At 40.5% G+C, this 19,417-nt stretch overlaps 1 protein-coding gene across 7 annotated transcripts in view; it reads right to left on the reverse strand.

The window, feature by feature from the left end:
* Window positions 1-340: 340 nt before the first annotated feature.
* The window catches only part of DYRK1A (dual specificity tyrosine phosphorylation regulated kinase 1A), a 145,200-nt gene continuing 126,123 nt past the window's right edge, over window positions 341-19,417 (reverse strand). For all 7 annotated transcript variants that reach the window (XM_032865335.1, XM_032865330.1, XM_032865333.1 and 4 more), the window contains 4 exons: window positions 18,907-19,047; window positions 9,362-9,668; window positions 8,757-8,881; window positions 341-3,651 (listed from right to left, as the gene is read on the reverse strand). In XM_032865335.1, coding sequence (XP_032721226.1) covers window positions 3,031-3,651; window positions 8,757-8,881; window positions 9,362-9,668; window positions 18,907-19,047 — 1,194 coding nt within the window. In that variant the 3' untranslated portion in view covers window positions 341-3,030. The remainder of the gene's footprint in view (window positions 3,652-8,756; window positions 8,882-9,361; window positions 9,669-18,906; window positions 19,048-19,417) is intronic.

Below are 19,417 nucleotides of genomic sequence, written 5' to 3' on the forward strand. Positions count from 1 at the left end.
GTCAAAGCCACAAAGAGAAAACCACTGAACCCCCACAGCCATTCTGAACACTACAAACTATTAGCACTTTGAATCAGAGAGAAAATGAATATAGTTAATCACTCACAGAGAGAATCCATCTTAAAATCAAAACGTTCAAAATCAAGCCCTCCAATCTTGACCTCCCGAGATCTGGGACGTCTACCTAGGTCAACGTAAATACTATTTTCCTCTTCACACCTCTGACCGAATTTACAGTCAATATACCTACCAGACCATTACCTGAACCAGGTTAATTGCATAGGAAGATTTTTACTATGTTTACATTTTTCTTAATTTTAAAAAAGCATAGTAAAGAGTCTGAGGACAAATTATTCAACTGTTTATCATACATAAGACCGCATGACTATGATACAAAGGGGGGTTCTTTTCATTTAACGTTACAATATACACAGCAAGTCCGGACCAGATCTTACAATCTGCACACAGGTATTTAACCTTTTCCATGCTGTTTATGTTTTACAATGCACAGAAGTCCTGTAACCAAACCGTGTAGTAAAGCACACAAAACTGGACTGTAACATAACACAGTATGCAGAAGCATTGGATTTTATGATTTCCTTTATGTAAGTAGCGGTTTAAAAACTGCTTTTGTTTTTTTGGTGCTTGCTAAGATGTGGCAACCAGCACAGAAAAAAATGACCTGACCCAAAGAGTGTCTTCCCCTTATATTCCTAAACAGCAGTAACTACTGATTCCTTTTGATATTGCTATACTCAAGGTGGTATCCTTTTATTCACTGTAAACCTTTATGAACTACCAAGTTCAAAAATCATCCACAGGCTTGACATTTAATTACAAAATATGGATTTCCTGATTAACAACAAAAAAAAAATTTGTGGATTATAAAAACGGGTATTTCCAAGTTTCCATTCACATTCACATAGTTTTAAGCCTTTCTTTTGTCACTGTTTACATATAAAAACCTGTTTTTGTTCAGAAAAAATTGACCTAGTCAGCCACATGGAACTGACCAATAAAAAGTAATGTGGTGTTCTGCTGAGTTGTTTTGAACAGGGTTATCGGCAGAGGTAGATTACTGCTTCTTTCCTAGGCTTCTTTTGATCCTGGACAGATAAATTACTTATCTTCATTCTCCCAATTCAACCGCTCAAAAGTATAACACCCTAAAATTGGTCAATTTAAAATGGGAACACAAATTTAGCAACTGCCAGACTGTGTTACATTAAGGCAGCGTAATCTCAAAACTAGGCACCTGTTAAACACCAGCCTGTTCACTTCAGGTCACGCATGAGAGTTCTGCTTTACTCGTGCTCGTATTCTGGACCTGTTGGTGCAATCGAGGTCTTGCTTTCAAGTTTACAAGTAGGTTAATCAGGAATAAAGAATCAGCTGCTGGTTCCATAGCTTCTGGATCCAGTGTCCCTTTACCTTCAGAAGCCTGAACACATTTAGAATGTAACAGATGTTGTAATCTTGAATTAGATGTCAATCTATTATGCTCAGTACACAGATTGCTGTAGATGTATTGGCTATGGATTCAACGACAGTTCCAGTTTTGTTTAAGCAATAGTACAGCCATAATTTTCAACTGACATTTAAAAATGGTCTAGTTACACCTTGTGTCAAAGTGCAGAACTGCTACATTATTGGTTACAGACATCTATGTGCTATAAAAACAGCTTTGGTACAATAAATTATCAAAAAAGAAAATAAATTTTTGTAAAATTCACAGCATAATTGTGAGGCAAAAAAGCAGTCACATAAAATTCTGCATTTTTTTTTTTTAAATGTTCAGGATGAACAGAAGACATCTTTGTGCAGAAGAAATGGTGGAGATACCACGTGCCGAGGAAAAAAGCAAAAAAAAGGAAAAAAAAAAGAAAGAAAGAAAAAGGGAAAAAAAAAGTAAAAAGCAGGAAGGGACACAGCTGTAGCTATTTCCATCAAAGCAAACCACTACTTCTGTGACCTTCAACCAATAAGGAAGTCAACTATATGACACACGCAAAGTGACCTTGCAATACCTTACAATTAGTGGGTCACAAAAGTCTATTTTAAAAGAAAGGCCTCTTGAATTACCCATTCTCTGTGTTTTCAGCATTAAGGACTGTCTGCAAAAGCATGTCCAAAAGTGATTGCATCTGAAATGGTAGGCTCTTCTAATTTCGAGTCCAAATCCATAAGGCCAAAGGTTATCCCAAAGACCACCACTCAGACCTCCCCAGGACTGGCCACAACTGACCCGTTGATTGCTTCTCAGTGCACCTTGGTTAGGAGACCGGTCATGTTCCATTACTATCTTACTGTGGCCTCTACAACAGGAGACCCACAGGATCCCATGTAATTGCTGCTTTGCTCCTCAGTAGGTTCAGACAGGAGAGTTCTGATCCCCGCCACTTAGCATGCTTACTGTGCCTTACAAACTCCAATACAACTGTCCCTTCCACACAGCTGAAGGTGATGTCTGTGTAAGCTGGAGGTCCCTCTTCCTTACAGTACTGCATTTCTGTGCCCAAGTGTGTTTAGAGGACTTAAAAACCCAAATTTCCCACCCCCCCGCCCCACCCAAAACAAAACAAATGAGGGGGAAAAAAAAAAGAGGAAAAAACAAAAAGGAAAAAGAAACACCCTCAAGGGGCCCTTTATGCAAATTATGTGCAGTGCCTTTTTATTTTAAAATTAGTTGGCAAATGACCAAGACCAACATCTGAACATTAACTTTTGTGGAACAGAAGACAAAAAAACCCACTATGACTGGGGTGTGGCAAGTTAAAATGGGGGAGGCAAAAAGAGGACACCTCTGCGCTATCCATAACGATGGGTTTGGACATGGCTCTTTTAAAAACTTCATTGTCCCTTTGCAATCTTTTCAAGTTAAAAAAAAAAAAAATAAAGTCAGCTTTGCCCTCTTGTAGCGGTTCAGTGTGTTAATCTCCTTCTGATGCAAGCAGCTTTGCACTTTGTTTTTTGGAAAAAAACACCACTTCTATAAAAACACACAAGAAACAAACTCAAGTTTCAATTTAGTCACGAGCTAGCTACAGAACTCTGTTGCACACAAACTCCTGTCATGGGGGACTCTTCTCTATCAGCCCCTTGCCTCATTGTCAGATGTCCTTCAGTCATGTAATGTGTAGGACCTGTATTAGCAGAAAATTGGTATGTTGGATGTCCAGCTATGCCAGTCTCTTGGCGGGGATTGGAGTAGACGGTTAAATTAACGTCCATAGCTCCATTCTGTCCAAAGTCCAAGGTATTAGCAGCCACTGGGCGATTCTGGTAGGCCTGATTGCCTTGATTACCAGTAGAGGAGGAAGATGTAGAGGAAGAAGTAGTTGAGGAAGACAGGGATGTCATGGAGTGGTGACTATGGCCAACCTCCATAGAATCCTGGGTAGAGGAGCTATTCGTTGGAGAATTGTAGACCCTTGGCCTGGTCCGGTTACCCAAGGCTTGTTGTCCATGGTGGTGGTGGTGGTGGTGGTGGTGGTGATGGTGATGGGAACTGTTTCCATGGTGATGATGCAATGCATTCTGTTGAGGGGCTACATGAAAGGTTGTTTCTTGAACGGGATGAGTTTCAACAGTGACCTGTGTAGGAGCTTCAGTGCCTGACCAACCAAGGGGAGCAGGAAACTGCTGACGCACCTGTAAGAAGATTTTTAAAGGGTTTATTCAGAGTACCGGTCCAAGACTTAATTCATCTTCAACCAAAAGCCACGACACTAGCATTTACACGAATTAGAGAGAGGGGATATTGAAACTTTTAATGTGTTAGTTATATAATGCAAAATTCCAAATCTATTTGAGTGAAAAAGTATTATACTGTGAAAGCTGCCGATTTTTAGCAAGCCATATCCATAAACAAGCTCATATATTTCACTGGCTATTTTCTTTCCTTGGGAGCACTGTTTATGCCAGGGATCAGCGAACTTTTTCTGGCAAAGGCCAGACAGTGAATATTCTTGACAGGTTCAAAATGAATTCTTTACTTTCCCTCTACGAACCCTCTTCTCTCCATCTTTCCTGTTTCAGTAAGAACACCCATTCCGTCAGCTGCTCAGCAACTCCTCCAAAGAAACCAGCAAGTACAAGAGCGCCCCACCTGACCTCTCCCCTCCCGTCCACCATGACCCTGTTTCTCCCAGGCTCCTCCCATTTCTCATGGATCTGCACTGGGACAAAAGCCCCCTCAATCAGCTCCCAGCTTCCATCCTTGTGCCTTCTTCCAGTCCATTCTCCATAGTAAAGAATACTGTTTTTTAAAACACAAATCTAATCACTTCCCTATTTAAAATCCTTTAATGATCTCTCTGTGCCTTAGAAAAACAAAATAAGCCAAAATCCACACAGCAGCCTGCCACATCTGGCCAATGTTTACTTCTCCAAACTTCTCCTCTAGCTAACCTTCCTCTCGCTGCCTGGGCTCCAACCACACCAGCTCTTTCTTCCACTCTTGCACCTGGCAGTATTTAAATGTCTCAGGGCATTTGTGTCTACTGTTCCTTTCTGCCTAAAATGCTCAGGTTTCTAACTTCCGCCTGGATGCTTCTTTCTCCTTTCAGTTCGAGTCTTCTCTGACCACTCTGGGTAAGGCTGCCCCAACTCCTGTGGCACAAGCTCCTAGCTGTCCTCACCGCTGCACTACACTTCCCAGCCTCCCCTGTACTTAGCTATGGCCACAGGACTAAATTATAGTCAGTGGAACGTGAGTGGTAGCTTTCTATCATGGCCAGATCTGGCCCACAAATACCTCCCAAGGTAGGCCAGGCAGGTAATGCCCTGCCTGGTGGATACAGCAGACAAGTAGGTCCTAATGGATGGAGGAGGCCAGAAAATAGGAGACAGCCATGCCACTAACCTCAACGCCCACAGAACCATTACATAAAAAAGAAACTTTATACTCTTCAAGCATTATTTTGTTAGAAATAACAATACTTAGTAATAAATAACAATATTTTGTTATAAATAATACTCTAAGTATGATTTTTAAATTATTACTTTTAAGTATTTAAGTATTTTTAAGTATTTTAAGTATGATTTTTAAATTATTCATTTTATTTTGGGAGGTCTGTTATCAATTCAGCCTACTCAAATTGTAACACATCCTGCCCAAAGAACAGCTGTTCTGTATCACATTATCCCACCCAGTTTTCATTTTTATCAATTAATGGTATCTGCAATTTCTATTAATTTGATTTTGCTTATTTACTGCAGCACTATAGGCTTGAAGAAGGCAAAGCCTGTGTCTCTTTTACCAGTAGCCAGCAAAAATTGTTAGGTATTTACTCAATAAAGGTAGTCTAAGAACCAAACTTCAAGAAACACCACTGAGAACAATCCAGTAGAAAAAAAGGCAGAAAGTTCTCAGGCAATACTAATGGTTCTTAAACTAGGAAGCTATTCAAATTTGTGGATAAAAGGAACTAAGCAAAATAAAAACATCCTCTGTCCAATACAATTTTTCATTTCACACTGATCAAAGGTGATCACACCGACTGTTTCTCTAGAGTCTTGTTAGTGGAAGCCTATATGGGCAAAACTAAACAGAGAGCAATCTGGCAGCAGGTATAAAAAAAAAAAATCACAGATCCCATCGCTCTCTGACCTGTGATTCCACATCTAGGGGGTTCTATCACAGTTACACTGCATGTGTGTGAGTGCTATGTGTGTCGCACTCCAGCATCATCTGTAACAGTCGAAAAGGTTGGAAGTTAACTAACCGTCCATCAGCAGGGGCCTGGGGAAATGACTTATGGCTATCTAAACCGTAGAGTACTGTGTGACTACAAAGAAAGAAAGAAGAAAAAGTTGTCCGTGTACTGATATAGGAGCTCCAAATATATGTTAAAAAATACATGTAAAACATACTGGAAAAAAAAAACACTCAAGATGTGAAAAGTGTGCATAGCATGCTACTCTTTGTGTACAAAGATTAAGAATATAGATCCGTATGTGGATATGTGTAGAATATCCCAAAAGGATACAAAAACCAGTTAACACTAGTTCAGAAACTGGGTGGCTAGAGGACGTGGCAGGGAAGTCTTCACTGAATCCCCTTTTACATTTACTTATTTTTTTTAACGGTGTATCATCTACTCAAAACATTAAATAAAGAAAGGCTTAAGGCAGATAAGCCAAAATAATGACTCCTGTGAAACACAGGCGGGAGGTACACAAGAATCTCCTGTTACTCCTGGTCCGTGGTGGTGGCGGCAGGATTTCACGCATTTGGAGAGCAGAAGAAAGGTAGGTCATTCTAAAGATGGGACATTTAGGCAAAGATCTGAAGTATAAATGGTAGTGACTACAGCAAAGAGAAAGGAAAAGTGTTCAGGCTGAGCACAGGATATGTGAGAAACATGAAAGAACACAGTGTCTTCCAAAAAATGGAAAAAATCCAGTAAGACCAGAGCAAATAAAGAGGAGAAAGAATGCCCTGGAAAGCGGTCAGACGATGCTGGTCACTGACCTCCTCCTGAGAGTCTAAATTTCCTTTTAAGTGCGAAGGAAAACCAAACGCCGGTTTAAAGCAGGGAAAGGCCGCATCACACTGCTCTACTGCCTTCACAGGCCTGCAGAGAAGAGAATGGTGTTGACGCCGTATGGAGTCAGATGCCGCAGGACCAGCTAGAAAACTCTTTCTAGCAAGACAGGCTGGAGATGGCTCCAGCAACGGGGCGAAGTAAAGAGAGTAAGAGCTACTTAGAATATTAAGAATACACTCAACGGACTATCTGATTCAACTGCAGGATGAGGGAAAGCCGAGTCAAGATTCAGCCCCCTATAGCCCCCAGGCGCGTGGCTGGAACAAATGGGTGAATCTCGGGCCATCGTGCGAAGAAGCCACACGGCTGGGGAGCTGCGATCAGCGCCAGCGCAGTTTATACGACGCATCTGCAGTGTCCTGTTGTGGAGACTTTGGAAGTGACGGTTCCGGTCAACAGAAATAAAGGCTCTGCGCATAGGAGGGAGGTCTGGGTGAGCAAGGAAGCTGGAGGAGTGTCCCGCATCAGGACGGCACTGCGGCGGGGGGCTGGGGGACTCCGTCGGTTGGGCGTCTGACTCTTGGTTTCCACTTGGGTCGTGATCTCGGGGTCAAGGGATCAAGCCCTCCATCAGGCACCAGGCTCAGCGTGTGGTCTACTTGTCCCTCTCCCTCCTGCTCTGCCCACCCCCCCACCCAACACTCTCGCCAATAAATGAATGAATAAAATCTTAGACTGAAAAAAGAGGACAGTACTGCAGTCATGGGGGGGGGCAATAGAGAACCCCGAAGAGAAGACAAGGAAGGAAAGGCCAGAGGAGCGCGGGGTGGGGGCGGCGTCAGGAGGTGGCCTGTCGGGGAAAAAGGACAGTGCTTCAAAGGGCAGGCGGGAGCCAGCACCGTCGGCGTGGGTGGCGGACGGCGAAAGGCGAGCGTCGGGGCGCCACTGGCCTCCTCGGCAGTGAGCCCGGCCGCCGCTGAACGGCGGGAGGCAGCCTGACCGGAGCAGACTGAAGAACTCTTCGGGGTAACACAGAGCTCCCCTCGCCCCCACCCCCTAAAATCGTAGGGCCGGACAGACACGGGCCAGGCAAAGATTTAGCTCCAGCGGGGAGAGACGTGGGGAGGATCAGCCGCTGACAGGAAGGAGAATCAAGCTGAAGAGGAGAGGCGGCAGCCCCGGGAGCCAGAGGCTGAGCAAAGGGCAACGTCAAACGCAAGGAGGCGGCGCAGGCAGGAGCTCAAGACGGGCCGGCCGGGGCGGGAGGGAAGACGCCCACTCTGAGGAGAGGCGGAGGCGCGAGAGAGACGCAGACAAGCGCGCCCGCTGGGTGAGGTGCGCCTTCTCGAAGACTCTCCTCAGGCAGTAAGGAGCTAGGTCCGTGAGGGGCAGGGCAGCGGTTTCTAGGAAGAGTAGAAGCAGCAACTGAACAATGACTGAAGAGACCGCGGAAGACAGGAGGTGACAAGGAGCGGTTAAGACTGCCCAGAGAGGCCGGGGCACACTAACTGACGGTGGTGCCAACTGTCCGCACGTGGGCTTCGCTCCTGCAGCAGCAGCAGACCCGCCACCAGAATGCGGGGTGGCCGTCCACGACCTCAGCTTTGCTTCACGCATCAAACACTACCCTGGCCTCTCACTACAAAACATCGTAATGCAGTGCTTGGAATGAACCACGAAGAGCAGTTAGTAAGTATTTTACTACCACCATCTGCTTCACCCATTTTTTTTTTTATAAAAATTAATCAATTACAGCCTCTTCTTTAACAAATTTTAAAAACAAAGGAACAAACAAACAAACCAAAAAAACACAAAAAAAACAAACCAACAGGGAGGTGAAAATCAAATGCGAACTGACTCGGAATCAAGGACTGCCCGCGATGACAGAGCACGGGGCGCAGTCGGGGCACGTAAGCAAGATCACAAGCCAGGGAGTGCTACTGAACCCCTGAAGGGACAGTTTTCAATGTAAAATGAAAACTCGACCAGTGTAAGACTCCACATGCTGCTGTAGTACAGGAGATACACACAAGAAAACAAACGGAGCAGCGGCTGGGATGCACCCAAGAAACGTTAGCAGGTTCCGAAGAATAAGAGCGCAAGCTGCGGGTGTGTTTTCGTTACAGACACATCAGAATCCCCTCTAAATGAGGAAGCTGCCGTGACCCTTCGGAAGAAACAACACAACCATCCGAGAGGCCCTTGGCCCCGCCGCTGCTGGGCCGGGACACGGTGGGGGACGGTGGGAGCGGTGTGGGAGCTCACCTGGGGACTGTGGGTCTCACAGTCCATGGCCTGGACGGCAGCTGTGAAGTGCCCGCCGCTGTGCCGATGCTGGTGCGTCGGGTCTGACCTGGCTCTCCCACTGTTGCTCGTCCCCGACGATCCACCTTCAGTATCACACACAACACAGCACGTTAAGTCTCAAGTTCACTCTGCTCGGGTATGCATTCTAGAACTCAAACACTGAAACTGAAAGTGCTTCGCACACAAAAAGCTCTATTAGTCTGAGAGCGTATCAGACAGTTATCCAGTTCTCTAAGTTCTTCCACATCAGCCACTTTGGTTTTGGTTACATCAGGGAAAATTTCAGGCATGTGAACAAAGTAGTTCTATTTAAAAAGCAATTAAAAATTTCGGTTAATAAAGAGTTTTGTTTCCAACTGCCAAGTAGAATTTATTATGCATAATTAAGTACTGGAGCTTTGGGGCAGGTGGATTTTTTTTTTTACTAACTACAAAGAACAGATTTAGGCCAAGTAATTCCTCCCGATCCCATCAACAAGTTTTTAAGATACTTTACAATAACCCCCACTTTGTAAAGAAAACAGTCAAGGCTCCCAAGCCTAACCCAGGGTTGGAGAACTGACCTGAGCTTGAAGACGTACTAGAGGTGGTGCCCGAAGACTGTGACTGCTCCATTGCGGGGCTGGTGGACACACTGTTACTTGTATTGGTGCCTTCGTCAGCTGTTTTCTTGAAAAAACTGTGCTGCAGGGCATAGTAAGGTTGAATTCGAGTTTTGGGGTCATAATCAAGCATCCTTAAAATGAGGTCTTTGAACTTCAAGTAGTCAGCTACAGTATGACCCGATTCCCCAGCACGACGCCCACCAGGTCCTCCTGTTTCTACTCCGAGAATATTATGAAGTTTACGGGTTCCTGGTGGTTTATACTCCTAAAGAGAAGAAAGATAAAAAGGCTTTCTCTAAATTTGATGGTTATGTAAAAGCCTACGTAACTTCAAATATGCTTCAATCTATTATAAAGAGGTCCTTATTAAAAGGCTTGTAGTTAGGATCCTCTGTATTTTCATACATTACCATCGCAAATGCACTTATAATAGAGAAATTCAAAATAGTTTTGAGATCAAAAATGACTTTAAAGATCACGCAGCCCAGGACTCAGCAAACAATGGCCTGGTCTCAGAGGTGTTTGTGTACAACCTCAGCCACACACGTTTTTCACAGTTCTGGAGGTTGTAAAAACCAACCAAACCAAGTTAAGACACCAGAAGCCCACAGAGCCTACAGACTGTACTCTCTGGTTCTTTACGTGAAGGAGCTGTGCCCGCTGCTGCTCCGGCCACGTGCTCCTGAACCTCTTTTCTGCCTGATGCCCCACCAACCCTGGCCGCACTTCCTTTCACAATGGCAGCTCTCCAAAGCTGTGGTAATCACTCCAAGTAGGCTCTACATTACACTGGTTTAAACCTACCTACTCGTATTTTTTTTAATTTTATTAACAGTTATCTCTACACCCAATGTGGACTTAAACTCACAATCCCAAGATCAAGAGTCATAGGCTCTACCGACTGAGCCAGCCAGGCGCCCCTTGCTCATATTTAGATAAAGAAATTAAAAACAAATTATTTATGCCTCCCTTTAGAGTATGTTGAATAATAAATTACCTTAACATGTTGATATTTTCTGAAAACTAATTTTTAAACAGATGACAGTATAACCCTTAAAAATCCTATGAATACTGAATTTATTCAGAATATCATCACTGGATTTTTAGTTCTGGTGACAATGTACAAATTTGCAAGAGACTATTGCTCTCATTCTAAAAGCAAGAACAAACCAGGAAGGTAGGCCAGAAAATCATTCCATTTTTAAAAAACCCGTTATAGTGCCACGGCCTAAACAAACCAGAATTAACTAAATTCCAGAAAATGAAAAGCCCTTCTTGGGAAAGAAGCATCGTAAGGTGGGAGAGGAAACAAATGCCAGAGATCTGGGTAAGAATCCAGCCCAACTCTGAACCAACTTGTGGGGGTGGAGGAGGACCCCAGGCCGAGCAAAGGCCTGCCGACAGTCCAGGCGGAGCCCGCGGGGCACTCCCAGGCTGGGGGCAGAGCAGCAGGACGGACAGCGACTGCGTAAGGCACAAACAGGAGCGGGCTGCTGGCACTAAAGTACAGAGAGCGCTCAGGTCTCCAGAGACAGGGCTCAGAACCTATGAACACCGTGGAGAACAGAATCTAAGCTGAGCAAACAGACAAAGCGAAGCCCAGACTCAGCTTAACTACAAAGAAAGCTGACTCCGTCCCACTCTACTGCCTGACAGAATGAGAGGTGGGTCTCTTTCTGGAGGAAGGAAGATTTACTTCCCTCTCAAGTGTTCTTAAATACAAAGTCTGGCATACATTTAAAAAATGAGACACAAGAAATTTAAACAAGATGGGTCTATAATGAATTGAAAAAGATAGAGAGAAGACCCACATAAATAAATGACCCAAATGCTGAAACTGGCAGATAGGCATTATCAATAATTATGACAAACAGATTAAAGAATTTAGTTCAAAAGGAGGACAACATGTATGAATAGATAGGGTGTTTCAGAAGAAATGAAAACTACATTAAAAAAAAAAAAAACAGAAAAGAGGGGTGCCTGTGTGGAACAGTCAGTTGAACGCTGACTGACTCTTGGTTTTGGCTCAAGTCATGATCTCAGGCCCCATGTTGGGCTCCATGCTCAGCATGGAATCTGGTTAAGATTTTCTCTCCCTCTCCTCCACAATGTATTTTCTCACTCTCTCAAATAAATAAATCTTAAAAAAAAAAAAAAAGTGGAACTATAAGAACTAAAATATGCAGTATCAGAAATAAAGAATTCACTTAATCGTTTTAACATAAGACTGGACTCAGCAGAAGAAAAAAAAAATCAGTCAATCAGAAGACAGAGCAAAGAAATTATCTAAACTACAACACAAAAAGAACACAGAATGAACAAACCAGAGACCTCTAAGATAACGTTATTCACTGTAACAAACATTTAAGTAGCAAATAAGACTGAACAGAACAAATATTTGAAAAGACAAAAGTCTGAGGATATTCAAAACTTGGTGAAAGAGAATAATCCACAGACCCAAAAACTCCGCAAACTCCAAAAAAATAAATACAAAGGAAACTACACCAAGGGACATAAGAGTCAACTTACTGAAGAATTGAACATAAAGAGAAAAACATCAAAATCAGCTGGGGGAGAGGGAGACAAATCACATATGGATAATGATGCTTAGAAAAATTATTGGCTTCTCTTCAGAAACAACGTAATACAGAAAACAATGTCAGTAACATCTTTAAACAATGTTATAATTTCTTTTTTCTTTTGCTAAAATGTCAACCTAGTATTCTATATCCAGGGAAATTTCCTTATCTTCCTTAAGAAGGTAAGTAAAGACATTTTCAGATAAACATCTGTTGACAGAAAGTACCACCAAAAGTTATTCACCCTAAAATAAAAAAACTAGACAAAGTTCTGTTCTGGAGGAACATAATACCAGCTAGAAGCCAGAAGTTGCAGAAAGGAAATCAAGATCTACACAGGTAAATAGAAGAGATTATCTTAATATCTTAATTCTTTGTTTTAAAATTTCTTTAAAAGTCATTTTTTATTTAGAGCAGTTGAGCTATTTGTGGTGAGGGCTGTAACATATGCAGAAGTGATATACAATGAAAGTGCACAGAAGGTGGAGGGTTAGGCAAAAGCACATGGTTAGTTACATGCTTTTCAAGTGATATCAGATGAATGCCAACTGATCAGTTTAAGATGCCTATTATACTAAAAATTACACACAGGGACGCCTGGGTGGCTCAGTCAGTTAAGCGTCTGCCTTCAGCTCAGGTCATGATCTCAGGGTCCTAGGATGGAGCCCTGCCTCAGGCTGCTGGCTCAATGGGGAGTCTGCTTCTCCCTCTCCCTTCGCCTCTCCCTCCGCTCATGTGCTTGCTTGCTTGCTCTCTCTCTCTCTCTCTCTCTCAAATAAATAAATAAATAAAATCTTAAAAAAAAAAAGAATAAAAATTACAAAGTAACAGCTACTCAATAGAGGAGATGAAATAAAAGAACCAGAAAGTATTCCATTAACCCAAAAGAAGGCAGGAAAAAAGGAATGGGGGTAAGGAGGTAAGACGAAGAGAGTACAAATAAGACAACATTTTAAAGCCCAAACTTGAGGGTTTTTAAGGAATAATTAAATGAGTTAAAAATTCACCATGAAATAAACAGACAAGCTGAATGGATCAAAAGGCATGACAACTTAACACTGCATAAAAGAGGCATACTTCATATATAAAAGTGCGGACAGATCTGAAGTTAAAGGGTTGGGAAAATACAGACCATGAGAATGTGAAGAATAAGAAACTTGGTATAGATATAGTAATATCAGACAAATCAGACTTAAAGACAAAAATGAAAAATATTACTTGAGATAAAGAGGGACATTTCCTCATAATGAAAAAGTGAATTTACCACAAAGCCACAACAGTAAATGGGTACACACGACTAAGAGAGCTTAAAAATACATAAAGCAACTAAAGGGAGATTAAGACAAATCCAGAATTAGGAGCACCTGGGTGGCTCAGTTGTTAAGCATCTGCCTTCATTCAGCTAAGGTATGATCCCAGAGTCCTGGGATCAAGCCCTGCACTGAGCTCCCTGGTTGGCGGGAAGCCTGTTTCTCCCTCCCCCTGCTTGTGTTTCCTCTCTTGCTGTCTTTCTCTGTCAAATAAACAAATACTAACCACCCCCCCCAAAAAAAGACAACTCCTAAATCATCACTAAATGTTAACATTCCTCTCTGTTAATGGGAGAACAAACATCCACAGATAGACATACACACAAAGTAAAGGATATAAAAGTTATGGGGGAAAAAAATCAAACAACCCAACCTATGCTGACATTTGTAGACCACTATACTAAATAAACGTATAAAATACAATTCCTTGCAAATATAGACAGAACATTCACCAAGAAAGATTACCTGCTGTATCATAAAACAAGTCTGAATCAACTTTAAAGGAGTGAAATCATGTTTTCTGACCATGATGCTACTGAACTAGAAATCAGTTAATAAGATGTTTAGAAAATCCTCAAATATTTTGAAATTATGTATCAACATTCCAAATAACAATGGGTCAATAAAGAAATCACAAGGGAAATTAGAAATGTTTCAAAATCAATGAGTTAAAACATATCACAAGTCACTGCATGCAGCTAAAGCAGTAATCAGAGGGAAATTTGTGCCTTTAAATACTGTTAAGAAAAAAGTTTTACATAAATGATCTAAGCTTCTCCTTCAAAAAATAGAAAATGCAAATTTAACCTAAAGGAAGGAGAAGAAAAAGAAGTAATAAAGAAAAAAAAAATCAATGAAATAGAAACAAGACTAAACAACAGTAAGAAAACAAAAACCTTGTTGTTTGAAAAGATAAGTAAATTTGACAAACCACTAGAAAGAATAACAGGGAAAAAAGGGAGAAAACAGAAATGACCGACATTAGGAACAAAAGAGACACTATCACTACAGATCCTCAAGAAATTACAAAGATAATAATGAGATACTATGTGTAATTTTCTGCTAACAAAGCCAACAACTTAGATAAGGACAAGTTTCTTGAAATCCAAACCTACCAAAATTGACTCAAAAAGAAAATCTGAATAGCCATATATTTATAAAAAATATGAGCTATAATTAATAACCCTCTAACAAAGAACATCCCCAGTTCCTGACAGCTTCATTAATGAACTCTATTAAAACATTTTCAAAAGAATGCCAATCTTATACAAATTCTTTCAGAAAAATCAAGAAGGAATACTTCCCAATAGTTTTATGAGACCAGCAGAATCATGATATCAACATCTAATGAAGGTATTATATAAAATTTTAGACAAAAATCCATTTAATGACAAACTTCCTACCAATACAGACAAACTGAACCCAGCAATACTTAAGACAGTATATCAAGGCCAAGTGTGGTTTATCTTAGATTGAGCTTAATATTCTAAAGTTAATTAATGTATTTTACTACATAATAGGAGAAAAACCATATGATCATCTCTACAGATGCAGAAAGCATGTGACAACATTCAAAACCCACTAATGATTTAGAAAAACAAACAGGCAAAACACTTGTCTAAAAACAAAAGAAACTACTCCTTCAACCTGATAGAGGGCTGCAAGAAATATACAATCCGTACCATACTTAAAAATATCAGATAAATGTATGCTTTTCCCACAAGACTGGGAACATGGGAAGATGTCTGCTCTCACCATAACTAATCAACATATGGAAGTTCCAGTCAGTATAATAAGATAAAAAATCAATAAAGGCATACATAGTCAAAGAACAAGACTCCTCATTTGCAGAGGACATGATTAAGCAGGAACTCCTATAGAATCTAAAAACAAACAAAAAACTAGAATAGGCAAATTTAGCAAGGTTTTAGGATATAGAGTCAACATAGAAAACTCAGTTCTATTTCCACATATTTGCACTGAGAAACTAGAAGACAATACTTTAAAAAGGACACTTAAAATTGCATCCAAAAAATTAAAAATTAAAATACAAAAGATGCCTGCGATTGCTGCACAAAACACTACAAAATGCTGCTGAGACAAATTAATGACTAAATAAATGGAGAAATGTTCACAGACTGGAAGATTCAATGCTGTTAAAATGTCCATCCTGTTGGATGAACTCAAATGCAATCCAAATAGAAATTCCAGCAAGATTTTTTGCGTACAAATTTAGAAGCAGATTCTTAAATTTATATGTAAATAAAAAAGACCTAGAGAAGAGGAAAAAAAAAATTCTTGAGACAGAAGACAAGAGCTGGTGGCTTTATACTACTTGAATTTGAGACTTACCACACAGCTACAGTAACTGGCACCACGGTACTGGTTCAAGGACTCATCAACCAAAGCAACAGAAGAGGGTGCAAATACAGACCCATACATAAAAGATGAATTTTTCAGACAAAAGCTCCCAGATCAATAGGGAAAGGCAACAATTCAACAAATAATGCTGCAATGCTTAGGTAAGGACCTGGGGACGTGAACATCAACTTCTATACCTCATTCCACATTCAAAACTTAATTCCAGATGAACCACAGAATTCGAACCATAAAAACTCGGATCAAAAAAATCTTTTAAAAAAAAGCACAGAAGGCCCTCACAAACTTGAAGACAGCAAAGATGTCTTAAGATACAAAAACTACTACTATTCATAAAAACCAGCTGACAAATTTGATTTCATTGATATTAAAAATTTTCCACCCATCAAAAGATACTAGCAAGAAAAGAAATAGATAAACCAGTCTGGGAAAAAAATACTGACACATAATGTGACCAAGGACTTAGATCCATTATGTGTGTTAAAAAACAAACAAAAAAAACCTCCTACAACTCAATAATGAAAGAACTCAGTAATAAATGAGTAAAAGACTGGAAAGATGGTTGCAAAAACACCCAACAACAACTATGAATGGTTACTAAGCACATACTATTAGCCATGGAGAAATGCAAACGAAACCACTATACAGACCCGTCAGAATGGCTGATTTCAAGAACGACCAATCATACCAAATGGCGAGGACGTCATGCAACTGGAACCCTCCTCATATACTACAGGAACGTAAAATGATAAAAATTTGGAGAACTGTATTTTCTCGTGAAGGTGAACACACATATACCCTATGACCTGGCAATTCTACCTCTAGTGATCCCAGGGAAAGGGAAACACACACGTACAAAAGACTACACAAGAATGTTTCCATACCCTTATGTATAATAGATCCAAATCAAAAATAACTCAAACGTCCACTGACAGGTAAATGTAGATAAATTACAGTAGTTTTTACTCAACAGAATACTATTAAGTGATAAAATGAAATAACTTTTGAAACACACAACAATATGGATGAATTTCCAAAAACAGTGTTTGTTAAGTGAAGGAAACAAAATAATAAATACTATAGGATTACATTTATACAAATTTTGCCTGTAAGTAGGCAAAATTAGCCTATGATATAATAATCAGAAAGTGGGGTGGGGTGGGATGACAAAAGGGTCAAAACAGAACTTTTAGGGTGGTGGAAATATTCTGTATCTTGTTTTAGGCAGGGTTACACTGCTGTACATAAGGTTAAAACAAAAATAAGGTATGCGTATGTTGTTGCACAAAAACTATAACAAAACAGATCTTAATTCTTCATCCACTTTCCCCACCAAAAAAATATACATATAGTAGATAGAGTTCATCACCAGGAAACTAAAATGGGCTCTTGAAACATAAATGAAAAATTAAAAGAAAGAATAAAATCACTGAGAAAATAAAACCTATAGTTAATGTGTATTAAATATAGGTCAATGGGGCGCCTGGGTGGCTCAGTGGGTTAAAGCCTCTGCCTTCGGCTCAGGTCATGATCCCAGTGTCCTGGGATCGAGCCCCACATCGGGCTCTCTGCTCCACGGGGAGCCTGCTTCCTCCTCTCTCTCTCTGCCTGCCTCTCTCTGCCTACTTGTGATCTCTGTCTGTCAAATGAATAAATAAAATCTTAAAAAATATATATACATATAGGTCAAGATACTCTCAATTTTAAAAAGGGAAAAGATCCATCTACTCTTTTCTGAAATGCCCCCCCTTTATTTTTTAAAATAATAATTATAGCTCAATTTGGGAGAAATGATAGGTTACAGCCCATAGTGGTTTAACTATGGTTTTAGAAGACAGAGATATGAATGCGATGGGATGAATGTTTTATTTAGAAAAAAAGAAAAAACTGGAAGAAGAAAAAAACTTCAAAATGGAGAAAGTAGTAGCCTGTATTGAGAGATAAAAAACATAAAGGAGGTTTCATATCCTCCATGCTAATTCAAATCGACTGGTAGGAGCTATTTCGAATGCTGGGGAAACTAAGAAGGATTCCCAAGGCTGTGTTTTGGTTCAAGGGGAAAGGGGCCAGGCCTGATAAGCTAGTGATGTGGATAAAGGCAAAAGGATTCAGGAGACCTGCATAGTATTTCCCACCTCCTTCTTAAGGGGAGTAGGCACAATCTGGCTGCCAGATATTATACTGCCTCGAACTTGAGAGAATCAGGCAGGATGCAGTAAGTTACAAATCAGCTGTGAAAGATACAATCACGGATACAATTTTAAACATTCTAAAGGAAATCTTCCAATATTAAAAGTTGAGACTCCACAGCCATGTGAAGGTGAATTAAAGCAAATAACCATCATCTTCAGTTCACTGGAAATAACACCTGGTGGCAGCATCGCTAAAATCCAAGGGCAAAATTAAAAATGGAGCAAAAATAAATCCCCCAAGTGTAAAAATGCAAAACGATCATCCCAAGGTGTCTGGTATGTACATATCCCAAACAATCAGATAGTTATATATTACATTCATTTTATACTACCAACAAGCTAGATTACAAAACGGGATTATTTTTACGAGGTTAAATCAAGATGCAAAGTTGCCATCATGTACTCTGTTAAACGGACACTGTTTAGGTATCTGAAAAAAAGTTCTCAGCTAAAAGAAAATTACTAAAACAAACCTAATGATTTGAAAACCTCACGCTGAGGATTTTGGAGATGTGACATTCCTGCTATCCATGCCACTAAGCTAAGAACCTGCACTGAAATCGATCCAAGGACTCTAGTCAGTTCATATTCTTGTCACAAACTGCCCAGTCAAAAATCTTTTTCTCCTATCTGAAATTTAAATAATAAAAAAAGAAGCATGATGTACTGCAATTATGACCTCTGTGGCTCACAGATGAAGTACTATTAACTGTGACTTCATTACAGACCCACACTGTGAGGGAAAAAAGGTCAAATTTCCTGATTCTACTGCTGTAACGAGGCCCGGTGGTTTGATCGGCTGTCTCACAAAGCAGACACAGAGTTTGCAAAATGAAGTCTTAACTCTAACCGGGAAACAAACACTGGTCCAGACAGCTCAGGTCAAACTATACCCAACTTTTAAAGAAATACACACCTAAGTTATTAATGAAACCGTTAACTAAAACACGGATGTCAAGTAAACATAAAATGAGCTACAGAAAGACCGCTCCAGTAAAATAAATAACAAAGGCTTAAAAAAAAAAAAAAAATCCCTATTTTACCCGTTTTCCATCTTTGGTCTTCTTTAAGTTCCAAGTGCCATCTGGCAACTTCTCAAAGAACTTTCTTGCTTTTGGTGCTTGGTCAAGAATATGAGCAGGTGGAATATTCAGAACTTCCACTATTTTATTCATCTGATCTACCTGTATTAAAAATAGAAACAAAAAAGCCTGTAACTTCTACTGCAGTACCTCCTACTTCGGCTCATCAATTCACCCATTCGTTCATAAATTATAAATAAACAGAGCATCTCCTGTGTGTCACACACACCTCCAAGCACTGAGCACAGAATCATGAACAAAACACATGAAGCCCCCCCCGTCCGGCAGTCCCCTCATTCCTCACAGGACAGGGCGGATAATTCAACAAACAAATAAAATCAAATAACCATCAAAAAGGAAAAATTCCAGAGGCTTCATCAAGCGTGGACCGAATAAAGTGTTCTTTTTTAAGTACAGATTCCGTCACTCAAATACCAAGTGTCTACCACATGCTAGAAACCGCGCTCAGCAG

This window comes from Lontra canadensis, unplaced genomic scaffold, assembly GCF_010015895.1.
Source record: "Lontra canadensis isolate GAN:19392208 unplaced genomic scaffold, GSC_riverotter_1.0 scaffold29, whole genome shotgun sequence".
NCBI lineage: Eukaryota > Metazoa > Chordata > Mammalia > Carnivora > Mustelidae > Lontra > Lontra canadensis.